Source organism: Macadamia integrifolia, chromosome 9 (assembly GCF_013358625.1).
Source record: "Macadamia integrifolia cultivar HAES 741 chromosome 9, SCU_Mint_v3, whole genome shotgun sequence".
Taxonomy (NCBI): Eukaryota; Viridiplantae; Streptophyta; class Magnoliopsida; order Proteales; family Proteaceae; genus Macadamia; species Macadamia integrifolia.
In genome coordinates, this window is record NC_056565.1 from 650,745 (window position 1) to 666,026 (window position 15,282).

Below are 15,282 nucleotides of genomic sequence, written 5' to 3' on the forward strand. Positions count from 1 at the left end.
CCCCCCCCCCCCCCCACAAAAAAAAAACAACCACCACCACCAAAAAAGAAACTTTTTCCTTGTTCTTTTTTTATAGTTCTTCCTAAGAATGAAAAGGAAATACCTGTGCTTCATGGTTGAGATCTCATCTATTTGTGTCAATACATGCTTTGTTAGCTTCTTTCTGTTGCTTCCTGCAAAAAGAAATCACTTTTGAATTTTGATGATGTCCAGGTCACGGGAGTCCAGCAAACTTACCTTCAGTTTCACCACGAAGACGTGCCACACATCTTTAGCCCACAACTTTCGTTCCCAGTTTTTGTAGGAAGGGTGCTTGTGGGCATTCCTACAATAATTATTGTGAAGTTCTGCAGCAAGGCACTAGCTAAATGGATACTTCCTGTGGTGGCAAACACTTTAGGAATCCCAATAAAATCATCCAGCTACATCCCTCAACTAAATAGTTCTGTAAGTGGTACGAAATCTAACGGAAGCCAGAAGATGTTCTACTTTCCTCAGGATTCTTTTGATGTTGACACGGGCATAAGGTTCCTCCAGTATGCAGGTCTTGCATGGTCGGTAGTTGATCTCGTCCCATCTCTATTTGCTCACCTACGGATGTAACGAACAAATGCCTGAGTATTGACTTAACTGCACCTCCGCTTACTGAGGGTTGCAATATTGATTTTGTTTATCACACAGAATTCTTAGTCAATCCGGAGAGGTCATTGTACTATTATATATGTATATACTCAAGCCATCATTCGACCTACAAATTGGCTCATCAGTACGAGGTATGATCTTGCTTTGGAACTTCTTATTCTTCCGCTTCTGCTCGGATGCATTAGGATAGAATTATACCATCACATTGTTTTATCATCTTTTGCTTTTGGCTAGGAGGGGTGGGGAAGATGATTGGGGGGTAGTGAGTTCTTCCGTTTTTCTTTTATTAGGAAATTTATGATTCAGGAGAAGGAATCCATCCTTGAGAACAAGAAGAAAAGAGAAAGGATTCAAGTATTGGAATTGGATCAGTACCAGATTCGAACCAGCCATCCAATTCATCGCTCAAGTCTCAACAGCACCTGGCTGGGTAAATCTGGTATATTATGTCAGGATGTAAATCCTCGGTGGAGACTCATGCTGTTCTCAACATGTTTGAATTTGAATAGGTGTTTGCCTCTCCAATGACTTCAATGAACACTAATCTTCTTCAAACAACGATTTCAAAATTAATTTAGCTCGTTTAGTCAAGAGTATAACAGTTCATTTGATGGAGAAGAACTAAAGGCTATAAGAACTATGCTTCATAACTGATCGAAATTACTTTAAAAAAATTTTAAAGTAAATTTTGTGATGATGTTGGAGGACTCCATTGAAGAATTAACTGTTATCATGTATAGAGATTATTGAAAAGCTTGTCCAACTAGTTCAAAATTGCAGTATAGTGTTAGGGTCTAATTGGGTTAAGTCCAATTATTATGGGTGTAAAGATGACTCATAAATCATGGTTGTCATGGCATCTAGGCGACTCAAGCGACTCAAGCGACTCAAGGCGCTTGGAGAATTATGTCAAGTACATATATAAAATCAATAGCGTGGAGTACAAGGAGTAATGGCCAACACCCTTTGGGTATTAGCTGAACTAGGAGATTCAGAAGTTTTACCCAAAAAATAAAAAAATAAAAGAGATTCAGAAGTCCTCTTTTCACATGCCAACTCATAATAAATTATTGAAAGCGGCATTCTTACGTGTGATTTTTTTTTTTTTTTTTTTTGAATCTTACATTGTGTGATAATTGGCTTGCTGGCAAAGCCAAAAGTGGAACACGAGCAAACTGAAAAGGATTCCATGGATGGTCACATGGTACTGCAGTTGAAGCTGAAACTGTGACAAAAATGTACTGCATGGTCCCCAACTCATAAGTTCTCCCCCACGGCCCCCTCCCCGTCCCCCAATCCTACGTGGACATGCAGATTGGGAAAGGCAACTATCCTATTAAATTCACCTTTTGAGGTGCGGACCCAAACCTGTGACAATTTGCTATCAGAACGAACCCAAGGGATACATGCATAGGAAAATAATCCTCTGTTTTTCTCATTCCTGTTTTTTCTTGTTTTGCTACCTGCAGAACACGACACGCGGACAATTTTAAGACCAACGCACCGGATATAATAATCCTCACCCAACCTTGACCGTTGGATCCTCTATTGTCCATGTGTCGTGTTCTGCAGATAGCAAAACAAGGAAAATCATGAATGAGAAAAACAGAGGATTTTGATTCCTATGCATATGGCACTATGATGTGACACATCATGACTGACTTATGAGTTGAAAATTTGTTGTGAAATATCAGAATATTGAAATATGTTTATCATTTTTTCATGTTAAAAAATTAAGGATGCCCATCAGAAACGTCCTCTAGTCTCTAGACATGCCCATCTAAAAAACTTCTGCCATTTACTTGTGAGCATTCAAAGAATTTTTCTATAGAAAAACCAGCAATGAATGCACTGGAATGACACGGAAAACAATGATTCTCAAGTACAAGTATATGATTAAGACCAAATGCTAGTGGAACTCTGCAAAGCCAGCAACGAATAATACTTCCAGTCCTCACCAAAAAAATAGAATAATACTTCCAGTATATGACTGAGATAAGGACCAAATGCTTGTAGAAGCTTTAGAACAGACCAGCAGTAAATCATAATTTGGAGCTGCTACATATGATTTTTTTTTCCCCTATTCTCCTTCCATGCCAGAGCTCCATTTGATTTGATATTACCCCAATTTACTAGGTTCACATTCGGCCATACTAATGCGAACTTCCCTTTTCTACCCATTCACAGTGTACCAAAGACATTAGCAAGGACTAACAAACCTCTAATAAAAATGTGTCAACAAATTCACAAAAGTGTTCACTAGTTCTGAACATATACACACACATATATATATATATATATATACTATTAATCAATTCTGCGATAGCCCGCAAAACACCAGTCAACAAGGTGTGATACAAAAAGTTCTACATAATGGCACGATGAAAAGAATCCATTACATGATTCTCATTAGCCACTTTGGGCATCCAAGCCAATTTCGCAAAAAAAAACTCAAACTGAAAGAGGAATTAGCCACATTTATTCCAGCTCCAATAAAGAACCACTGCTTTTGGAAAAGGTGCACGAGACATCATACACGCACGCAAAAAAAAAAAAAAGTGCTGAAAAAGATGCATCAAAATATCTATTGGAACACTTCAAATTGTCCACCCAGACGGATTTAAATTTTGTCAGATTGCCCAAATGAATCTAAGAGCCGTAAGGCCTCTGGAGCAACAGTCAAATTGTACCATTGCAACATATGGGCCATAGCTTCAAAACTTCGAAACAGCCCCTCTTACAAAACAAGGGTTAAGGTTGCATACATTTACCCCTCCCAAACCCTACATTAGCAAGAGCCTTATCCACTAGCCTTATCCACTAGGTTGCACCTTTGCCAAAAGAACCATGAGGTGGTTCATGTATTCCACATTTCCAAACTCTTCAACATACTAAAGCGTAGAAAAATTGCTCACCGCCTGCAAACTCACAATTCACACTCGTCCCTCATAACTATGAGAAAATCCAAAATAAAGAGCATGAGACAAATTTGCAAAAATTATTAATATTGTCTGGGGAAAATACTTGAGTGATGCCAAGTAAGCTTTCTGCCAAATAGACTTGAGGGCAAGCAAAATAGAGCATTAGAAGTTACCACTGAGATTAATGACCATGTGTAAAACATCCCCTTACTCTAGATTATAGAGGGAAAGCTAGTGGAGAGAGTAACAGCCATCCAAATCAATAGCGTCCAATGAAGGATTATAAATCTAAAAAAAATTAAAACAAAAAGAAGAAAGCACCACTAAACTCTACAGAATCCCCACCCCCCAAAGAAAAGGAAAAAATACCACATGTTCTGCTGGAAATGACACATGCTGCCAGTGTCGCCAGATTTGCTGCCACCCTTTTGAGAAACCCAGCACAGTTTGGAACACAAATTAGAGGGAGCTATACCCGTTCTCATTTTACACGCTTCCGCCCCCTCCCCTCACCCATGACCAAAAGCGTATCAGGTAGAAATTTTAAATCTGAACTCTGAAAAAGGATCCACCATATCCGCACCCACTCCATTGCCAACCAGCAAGTAGACCCTACTGGAAAATCAGCAACAATTCAAAGGCGGCTACATCATAGGAAGTAATCAGGTGTTCTGCGAGTTACATCTGGCTCTCCTCTCCTTGGAGCTGGCTCAAACTGCAACCATCAATAAATCAGATTTTCAGAGCTTTTTTGTACAGTTATGCATGTAAAACCAACAGGAAGAACGTGCACTAGATTAGTTCAAAACTATTATGATCAATAGTGCACAATTGCAGTGGGTAGAGAGAGAGAGAGACCTGGATGAAAGTGTGCCCTTTGCAGTCATCCACTTCCAAAATAGATGCCATGTTCCCACAACGATAACAATAATTAGGTGCACTAAATATTGTAACCACCTTTTGCTCCTGTTACAAGTGGGATGTCAGATTTGTGAACCTACTCTTTCTCTAAACAAAAAGAAGAACCAATGACGCATAAAAATTTAGGTTTCAAATATACATGTCCCCAATTGAATCCCTCCATAACTAGTTGATGAGCTCTAGCAATCAGCTTTAAGTTGTTGGTATGGTTGAATTGCTCAGATATATCCTGTAAAACCACGAGTAGTAAAATATATTGCACACATGATGGAGAAAAACCAAGAATACACCAGCAGTATGAACAGGAACTGCCAACTTACTTGGCCAAAAGTGTACCCTGCTCCACGAGGAGAGATACCCCAACCACAGCGGTCATCCGGGTCAGACCATAAGAGATCACACATGGGTCCTTCATGAGGAACTTCTTGGACACGGTCAAAATTCCTTATGTTATCAAGAGTCTCAATGGAAGGGGAGAGTCCACCATGCAGGCAAAATATTTCAGATTCAACCTTTGGACGGTATCAAAAAACAAAGTCACAACAAAAATACAATGTTTAGAAACCAAATGCCATGAAAGTAGAGATCAATATAAACCAAGCAAAGTACTTCCAATGCACCCACTATATAGTTTGGAGAACCAACTTAATCCAGCCTGTCAAACTTGATGACAACATAATAACAATACTGGTGCAGCCTTTTACTATGACAAATCCAACATTGATTAATGAGACTGAGTTTCTGTCCGGGAAGGTAGCGTACACAACCACTCCCTGGTTCTATCTCTCTCCTCCCACAATAAAAGGCAGATATGTCATTCAATGGGGGATGAGAGAGAGACACACATGGAGACACTAGCATATGCTATGCTCCCAGACAAAAAACATTATCCTTATTTAATATACCCAAGAAGCTACAATTACAGAAACCCAGTAGGCCGTTCAGCAACCCCAATAACTGCATGAACAATTAATTGGACCCCTCTGGACAGGCCCACATCATGCACTAGTTAGGAGTATAAAAGGATCCTGCACACTAGTATATTACATATATTCTATACTATTTGTCATCTTCTTACCTTCTTGAATCTAAAATTATATTATAAGGAACAGTACCATTTTCCCCGGCTTATATTTTGACAAAGGGGGGGAGAGAGAAGCAACAAGAAGTAAAAGGAAAAGACACAGAAAGTAATCTATTGCCTGAAACAGAAGCACATAATAGGTAGACCCCAAAATCCTACTAAAAATATAAAACTACGTAATTGTTGAGTAGATCCTACTAACCAATGCTGTCAGTGGAAAATAGTCAAAAAGGTCCGTGAAGATCTTCCATACATTTGCATTACCATACCTGCAAAGAAAGCATTTGAGCAGAGTATCAGTAAGGATTTAGAAACAGATAGGGAAAACCAAAAATTCATAAAGTAAATTGCATGGCCACAGAAAAGAATGTAAAACAGAGCCTAAAATGTCTAATCAATTATCAGGTCATTACATCAGAAATTGCACTCTAAAATTTAAAAAAAAAAAAATTAAAAGAAAAAAAAAAGGAAATTCATATGAAACTCGAATACAATACAGACTTGGGCTTGAGGAAGATTATTAAATGCTCAAATGCACTAACAGAGACATTGATCCATCATTCACACACAATTGCATCATCTACAATGATAACAAGTTCGGAATTGGCAGATAATGAAATGAACTACACTGATCAAGTGACTTGACGCCAACCATCAACACACTAATCAGGAGTAAATCCAAAACACATGCCAATGCTACAAGAAAAAAAAATTTGGAGACCACATACGTGCTGAGAATCATAGACTTAATAACATGAATAAGTTGAATAACAGAGCACAGGGACCTGACATATTATGACAATAACAGAAGCACATGAAAAGCAGAGAATCACAGACTCAAGAAACTTGATAGCTCAACAAATCAGCTACTACCAAACCAAGCCCACGACTAACAAATGAGTAAACCCCAACTAAGGCCCACTTTGTGCAAGTGCTTGACCTACTTAACATCATCTGAACATGAAATCAATTTAATAGAATTAGTACCAATTTGTATTTGATTTAAGCGCTGGCCAAGTCCCACAAAAGAACCAAGATTTAATTCCTTGACAAGAAGGCAGTTAAATACCCTAAAAAGAAGAAGACAGAAAAACGAACTGTGAATAACAAATCGCTTCTCAACACAAATATAGATCCCAGTGAAATCTAGTTTTTAGACAAAATAACCTATTTCCCCAGAAGAGAACACAAGCAATAAGGGAGAAAAGATTCAGTGGCTAAAACAGTTAGCGACACATGGAGAAGAGGTCAAGCTCAAGCTGTCATTAACAAAAAAAGGAACACTAAATCTTGCACCAACTCCTCAGATCAAAGATGTGAATAGGTAACTCACTTTCGCAGGCATTCGTCATAAAACCCATAAACTTGTGTGATCTGCAAAGTAGTGGATAAAGAAAATTCAGCAAATCATGCATTACTCAGACTATTCAACTCAAAAAAAGGGGGTGGGGGTTTAAGGACCATATTAAGTTGTCATATTATTTCACATGAATCATGCTTGCAAAGTACAATAAACAACCACTTCGGCGAAAAGCATGTTCATTAATGGTATACAATAACATTAGAACTCAGTTCAGGCCACTTGTAACTCAATTAAGCAACTATAACCCAACAATAGGAATAATGATCCCCAAAAACCAAAATATAAGATATAAATACCACATATTAGAAATATCGGATAGTAACAAAATACCTGACGACTTTCATGGTTTCCTCTGAGAATTGTAATCCGTTGAGGATATCGTACTTTCAGTGCCACCAGCAGCTGAATAACATGATTAGTCAGCATCTTCAAAAGATTACAGCATCCACCAAATCCAACAAAGAGAATTGCATTCACACATTTAAAAGATTAAGGCAGTTTCAGGACATAAATTAACCTTATACGAATAAGACCACTACTTTATCAGGACATAAATCTCTATCTTATCAAAAATGTACACCATGAATATTTTCTCTTGCAACTTCCACAAATCAGAAACAGAACGGCATTGACCAGATATAAGTACAGAAGAGAAGGACTATCACCAAACATAAATATAATGCAATAAAAGGCACTCCTTTGCCCCAGGGCAAACAGCCACTGCCCCAAGCCCGCCCACTAGCTCCTTCAAGTCCATCCATTAGCCAAAAACGGGATCTTAATAAAAAATTAAACAATGTGAACTTTTGACTACAATTTCGAATAACATGCAGTTGAGCTTCTGAAGTATCTTCTTCAACAAATTGAAGCCATCAAAATATGCCGTTCAAATCGAAGTCATTATATGTGTCCATTGAGCATTAATTTCTGCTTTTGAGATAAATATTTTTTTAGTTCTATGCCTAAATTTAGGACAGAACTAAATAGTTCCAACCCCTCCATTTCAGGGTAACTAAAACTACACGAAAGTCTGATTCCAGGATATATATATATATATATATTGGGAGAGGGAGAGACAGGCAGTCAGCGTATTTTTTAGAAAGGAGGCGCAGTCGGAGACGGAAAGGAATGGGAAAGGTAGAAGAAGAAGAAGATGAAAGAATACTGTGGAGCGACGAAATTAATTAGGTTTTGTAGGACAAAGGCTATAAACGGTTGAGATCTTTTATTTTTCATCTGACAGTCACTAAACCACTAGCATACCTAATTCCAATGTAACCCGCTAGCATTCTTGTCTTTTTCCCAAAAAAAATTATACATATATCACAACCTATAATTTGGGTGTTTGGATGACTTCAAATACTGCAATGTTACCGATACCGACGTTCCCATTATTATTCCAACAGGGCCATTACTATAAAATGTAAAGACATCGCACTATCAAAAAACACTGTGAAGAAGGCTATTTTAGTACCAAAAAAAGAAAAGTGCCCATGCAGCATGCAATGGTTCGCTCATAAACTTGTATACTTTCCAAGAGCATGTATATGAGATGAAGCAGACCCAATAATTTGAGTGGAACATTGTTAGTTTACCCTTTCCACACTAATCATCTTCACAATGGCAAAATATATCAATGATCCCTCCGTCTTGTAACTTACCGTTACAGTTTCAACTGAGTAATATCCACGGTCCACATAATCTCCCATAAATAAGTAATTCGTATCTGGACACTAACAATCAAAAACAAAGGAACCATAAGATTAAAACTGAATATAATAATAAGAAACCAATATCAGAAAGAAATTAGACAAACCAACATATGTACCCCCACAGGCATGCAAAAAGTAAAATCTCAAGACATTTATATTTACACTAATAAACTGAACATCTTCCTGACAAGAAATTCAACCTTCAACAGGGACTCGATTCTTCTTCGTTTCTTCCTCTTTTTTTTTTTTTTTTTTTAAGGGGGGTGATGCAGGGGTACTTGCTTAAACTCACTCCTATGCTTAAACATGAAAAGGCACAGCAATCAAAACAATTACCTTCCCACCAATTCGAAAAAGTTCCGCAAGATCATGAAATTGTCCATGAATATCACCACAGATTGTCACAGGGCTTTTTACAGGCTGCAATGTAGAAAGACCAAAAAAAAAAAAAAATCAAAAAGTATTCAATTTTGGCACCTCTGTGAATGCAGATTACATGTGTGTGTGTGTGTGTGTGTGTGTGTGTGTGTGCGCGCGAGAGAGAGAGAGAGAGAAATTTGCAGGCCAACAACCAAGATCATTTGCACTTGAAAACTCAATCAACATTTATGAGAAGACTAGGAAGCACGGAAACCACACCAAATAAAGAGGAAGATAAAAATTAATACAAACAAAAGAAAAATAATTAAGTTCCTCATGAGCTTACTCAAATCAAGAACTAATTTGTTCAATGGACTACTCAACTCAAAAAAAAATTGATCCCATTTGGGAACAACATAAATGATTCCCTCAACAGCAAGAAACTTATAGTCGGATAGCCTTTTGAAAGCTTGGATGATGAAAAACCAGTTGCCTTCTAAACTTCAAAGTAGGTCTGGTAGCATTTCTTGACGCTCCTTTAGTCTTCAAGATGGCACCAAGACATCATCCAAAGAAATATTTCAACAAATTTAATCCCCATGACAAAACCTATTGAATTTCTATTTCAAATTTGTTAGCCTGAAGTTGATAGTATTAAAGGCAAGACCTGGAAACAATATCACTGCCTCCACAGTCTACACCAACAGATTGTTGATCAGTTCAATAAAGAATGGAGTGTAAAACTTGACCATCCAATACTGGTAGGAAGCTTTAACTACAGTTGAAAGAACCAAACCTAATTGCTTCAACTCAACTAAAATGAATGTCAAACATTCTTATATTGCAGCAACAAAATTGTAGCACCGGACTATGCACCCAGATGGCATTGAAAAATAATGTAACTTTGCACTATCATAATTCAGCTAGACCTATACACAGCAGATAAAAGGTGGAAGAAACTAAGCCACCCAAAGGAGTGTTCCTACACAACCCACCTAGTCACGTCACATGGAAGAGTTATTTGGCAGTTCCAACCATTGGATAGATAGGGTATGATCTCAATCAACGACGCGTCAAATTTCGCAGCCAAACAAAAGCACTTATTCCCCAATGCATTGCTGTTTTCCATGTATTTGCAGCCATCCAAGTATTTTTAACCATTTTTCAGAACTAGGCTTTTTAATTGATTTCCAAGATTCACTATTCTACATGGTCTGCTCAGTTTTGGACTTTTGGCCGAAACTTGGCATATATATGGGGTACCATGCACCCTACCTGTTCACGAGATTTGTCCCTTGTCCATGATCTGCCAGGTGGCAGATATAAATCCATACAGGAAGCCTTCCTTTGGGCAGGCTGTCAAGGAACCCATTTCCCATAACAAGTAAATCCAATAATAACTAATAAATAAGCTATATATACATATATAACGCATTTAACAAAAAATAAAGTGGCAGCTTTAAATGTATCAGGGAAAAGGACAGCACCTGGACATTGCTTTCCTCCATTAAGATCTCCTTGGCCTTCTCACATAGTGCCCGAACCTGTATCAGGAAAGCAAATAATGGTGAAATATCTACACTTAGAATGAGGCCAGTAGAAAGAGGAAAAAAAGAGCTATTCAAACTATCAAAAACATCAGTTTAGTTCAATATGCAAAACCTTCCAAGTGTAAACCTACTAACAATGCAACTATGAAAAAACCGAACAATCACAGAAATTCTAAATAATTTTAAATTTAAACAAAATAAAATTTCTGTTGTTTTTTATCAAAAGAAAAATATTCAACAATTTCTCAAAAAATAAATCAAGTTGTTGTTTAATCATGGAGAATACCTAACAAATATGAGCACAGTCCAGCTAGAAAAATGCTTCTAAGACTCGACTTCTCAAAGTTCACTAAGGTTAAGTTAAAAGGAAATTGGAGGGGAAGGAAAAACAAATAAAGAAAGAAGATACATACAACATTTTGAGGAAACTTAAGTACTCAGATTTGGAAGTTCACCATTTACCACCACTGATTACACTTGAAAGAGGTCAAGTCAATCCGTGCCTGCTATAATGCAAAGAACTATCAAAGAAATCTCGCAAACACTTCGATGGAAGAAGTTTTAGAAACAAAATTCCCCAGTGATGTAGGACAGGACGAAGTAAAGTGTAAATGCCAGGCAAAAGATTCGACTAGTTCTTCCCAATGAATAACCTAATGGCTAATGAATTATCTTCTCTTTGATGGGTACTTCCACATTTTGCATAGATTCATCATTCATGTTCACAAGTCATAACGCATCAAATCTAATCCCAAATCCCAAAATTTCTTCATTTATCTTAGTTCACAATTTCAAAACCTTTTCTTTCACAGCAATGCAACTTAACTCTTCAAAAACAGTAACTTCACAAGGCAAAGTTTGATCAATTCAAATTACATATAACAATACTTCTAAAAGCTAGGTCAACTAAATTTGAGAATTTCACATAGAAACATTAGATCAATCAACACGGTTCAATTTCCCAAGGGGACTCTGTATGAACATTTCCAAAGGTAAACAAGCTCTTGAAAAACAAAGAATTAGGAACACTATTTTCTATTTCTCTTAAAGAGAAGGAGAAGTAAATGCTTCTTAAAGTATGATTGGAGCAGCTTTTACAGCACAGAACTTCAAACCAAATATATAATTTTTTTTTTTTTAAGTAACAGTAAAATAAATTTTGTCAGGCTGACCATAGGAAGAAAATGGGTATGGTTTGGCACGACCGCAGAAAGTTCGAGTTGGGATATTCAAAAGTAATATTTCTCAACAAAAGCCATGAGTCTCTCCATATTCTAAGCAATGAATTGATTCAATAGACAGAGGCAAGACATTCTCAACAGGGTAAAAAAGGGGGGGAAGGAATAATGGATAAAGGATCTAGGATCTGACTTCGTAACTGGTGCGTACCGAAATAGATATCCATAGGCATCCTTTGAAATGATCCCCACTTAGGGGCAGAATAAAAATGTAGAAGTACATCTTTCTCCATACATCTATAAACCACTAATAACTGTCCATGGTACCACGACAATTTAAAGAGGGAGAGCAACCTAAAATAACCGAATTCTGGAATAATTAAAATAATTTAAAAAAAGCACCAGATTCCCAATCCGTCACAATAAGTACACTCAATTTGGGATCACAATATAACTTCGAAAAGGGATCCTACTACAGATGGAGCCAGGGTCTACAGGAAGAATTAGATTCATCACAGAACATAATTAGGGCAAGTACCCCACGATCTCATCAAATTGCACTCCCAGATCACCAAAGAAAACCCTAACTGAACCCAAATCCTAGATCACTTACAAATGAAACCGAAATGAACAAAAAAAAAATCATGTTTCCGGACAGAAACAAGCAAATCCTCCTAAATCACGGAGATCCGCCAAAAAAGACACGATTCAAACCGGCTCAAACAAGAATCAAGAACAATAAGCCGAACATTTGGCGGGAAAAAAGTCGATTTTTTTTTCACCGGCCAAAAACAGATTGGATACGAAAAGGAAATGGCAGGAAAATTTCAAGACAATAAGAGAACCTCTTGCTCGGACAAAGGCTTGCACTGCATAAGCTGAGAAATCTGCTCGTCGAGGTGGCCATGGGAGTTCGAAGGGACAGAATCCACACTCATCTTCTTCTTCTTCCTCTTCTTCAAGTTCCTTCTTCAGCAAAGGAAATTGAGATCCCTTCTCCTCAACAGTCGAACCAGATGAAAATAATCATAAACCAGAGAGAAATGATCAGATAAAACCCTAACCCTCTGGCAGCAGAGAGATGAGCGGACCCAAAGAGTAGAGGGAGCGTGAGAGCGCACGCGCGAGCGAGCGAACGGGGGTGCTGTAACCAAAGAGGAAAACCCTGCCGCTTCTGCGATTGCCTTTTTATAAATTTTACAAAAATGGCCACCCAAAATATTCTTGAAATTATAAAATGTGATTTATATTATGCTAGCATGACTACGGGAAAAAATGAAAATACCATCCTACCCCTGTCTCAAAACAAGAAAATAACCTGATTTGTAATTTTGCCACCTGGAAGCTACAATGGCCACCAATCACAGAAAATTTTCCAACAAAAGGGTTCGAACTTCAGCTCCTACGATATCAATTAAAGAGGAAATTACACTCCCCTCCCTGAACTATGGCTTAATATCAAGTTCCCTCACTTATTTTCTTATATATCAACACTCTCCCCTCTAGTTTGAAGATTCTATCAAACTTTCCCTTTTATGTTAGATATCCCTATTAAGTGATGACAACATCACTCAAGTAGGTAATTTTCTTCCAAAAATACCCTTCCATATGAATGAACCTTTAATCCCTAAAAAGACAAAATAGCGTAACCATCTCTATCGTCGTTGCTCCTCTCCACAACCCCTTCTTCATCGTCATCGCTTGCCGTTCGCAATTCTCTGCCATCAACAGTGTTTTAATTGAAATCCTACGAAGATTTGCTCCATCGTCATTGCCTGTCTTCATCGCGATCTGGATCTGCTCCCATCATGCTCCTCCCATCGTCGATGCCCCTTCTTGAATGCCCTAATTCACAACCCTAACTGCACGAACTTGTTGTTCTCATACATAGCTTTCGTCACTATGCCCTCAATGCAAGGATTAAAGTATCGGTATCGGTCGTCGTATCGGTCGGTCAAAATTAAGATACGTATCAAAGGGTATCGTATCGTATCGGAGATACGCTGAGATACGCTAAAGATACGCACATAAATGGATAGGAAACACTTTTTTATACACATTTGCATAAAAAAATAGTTAAAAAAAGTTATATATAACATGTATTATGCATAAACAGTAAATTGAGAGTATCGCACTAAGAATCCAATGTTTGTAATTGTCCCATAAATGTAAAATCCTTGTTCCCAACTTTGATTTCCACTTTAGTTAGAGAGAAAAATGGTTGGCAGCAACTTTGGAACAAAAACACCTCAAAAAATTATGTTTTTCTAAAAAATTACCCATTTTGGCCATTTTATGACTGTATCGGTACGTATCGGTATGTATCGACCGATACATACCGATACGTATCGATACATACCGATACGTACCGATACATACCGAAACGTACATTTCACTTCAATTTTGAATTTTTCATAGAGTATCGGTACGTATCGGTGAGTATCGGTGTGTATCGTAGGATACGTATCGATACATAAGGGTTTTTAAATTTTCATGATACGTATCGGTATGTATCGTGCCGATGCCTACCGATACGGATACTTATCGGCCGATACGGCACGATACGCACCGATACTTAAAACCATGCCTCAATGACTTACTTATCCCTCAATTTCGTTTTAGACGGTTGATGGAAGCAAACGAACCAACACGATGTTGGAAAATTTCAAAATCATAATAGAAAATGGCAGCAATAAAAATTTTAGGAAGCTACTAATGGAAGTGAGCAAACGAATAGCATGTCTGGATCTTCAATGGTTCGAATTACAAAACCACTACCAATACTAACAATGATGATACAAGGGAAGAAAATGATTACAACAAATAAATAGTTTTTTTTTCATAATAAGATTAGAGAAATAGTTAATGGTGATGGCCAAAAGCTATTCCTTGCATTCATTCTCTCTCTCTCTCTCTCTCTCTCTAAACCCAAGCACCCTCTCTGTTTTATCGCAACTTCTATATGAATAGATGAATGGGGTTCCCATAACCAATCAACTCTTTCTATTTTTTAGGCATTGCCTTTAACTAATATAAATCTCTGATGGTTGAGTATGATTTTGGACATCTTAACCTATGATAGTTCGATTAGATTGTATAGAAATAGATGGTTTTGATTGTTTACTCGTCTTACGTGAGGTCACTTCCCTCCATCTTCTTCTTCTTGTACTTAGGAGTCAACACTTTGAAAGCTTTTGATGGCTTCGTGATATAGACTAAAGCGACACCTAGATGAAAGTTACGCAGAGAATAGCAAGTTCGTGCGGTTAGGGCTTAATCGAAGAGTGAAGCTATTCCAAATGATTCAAGTCCAAGTGCGATTTCTCCGACGATAATGCGAAGTAGAAGAAGTTTGCTTAAGCGCAAGGTGCGAGCTTTCTTCCAAACGTGTGCTATTTTAGATAAATGTGAATTCTGATGAAGAAAAGAGAAAGAAGGAAGAGAATATAGGTATATTGCTAAAAAGGTAAACTGGTATTTTTATATGACAGTTTAATACCATCAGTCACTTATGGGACGTTTGATAGAATCTTCAAACTAGAGGGGAGGAT

At 37.6% G+C, this 15,282-nt stretch overlaps 2 protein-coding genes across 2 annotated transcripts in view; one reads left to right on the plus strand and one right to left on the minus strand.

Annotated features, from left to right (window-relative positions):
* Positions 1-792, plus strand: part of LOC122087891 (lipid phosphate phosphatase delta-like) — a 5,869-nt gene extending 5,077 nt beyond the window's left edge. Inside the window, exon 8 of the mRNA XM_042657013.1 lies at positions 214-792. Coding sequence (XP_042512947.1) covers positions 214-603 — 390 coding nt within the window. The 3' untranslated portion in view covers positions 604-792. The remainder of the gene's footprint in view (positions 1-213) is intronic.
* Positions 793-3,630: 2,838 nt separating this feature from the next.
* LOC122089244 (serine/threonine-protein phosphatase PP2A-2 catalytic subunit-like) lies at positions 3,631-12,910 on the minus strand. Its single transcript, XM_042658821.1, has 11 exons — positions 12,577-12,910; positions 10,491-10,547; positions 8,980-9,063; positions 8,593-8,664; positions 7,262-7,333; positions 6,902-6,942; positions 5,771-5,837; positions 4,805-4,996; positions 4,624-4,713; positions 4,422-4,529; positions 3,631-4,278 (listed from the first exon to the last, which is right to left on the minus strand). Exons 1-11 carry the CDS (start codon positions 12,667-12,669, stop codon positions 4,213-4,215), a joined length of 942 nt encoding a protein of 313 aa, XP_042514755.1. The 5' UTR covers positions 12,670-12,910; the 3' UTR covers positions 3,631-4,212.
* Positions 12,911-15,282: the final 2,372 nt, after the last annotated feature.

Bases quoted from the DNA above. Each gene is read 5' to 3' on its own strand.
- LOC122089244 (XM_042658821.1), bottom strand. From the start codon at position 12,669: ATGAGTGTGGATTCTGTCCCTTCGAACTCCCATGGCCACCTCGACGAG. The intron at 5,838-6,901 runs GTGAGTTACCTA...CTTTCTTTGCAG, and splicing joins TATGACGAATGCCTGCGAAA to GTATGGTAATGCAAATGTAT. The intron at 4,997-5,770 runs GTTAGTAGGATC...TACCGTCCAAAG, and splicing joins ATTTTCCACTGACAGCATTG to GTTGAATCTGAAATATTTTG.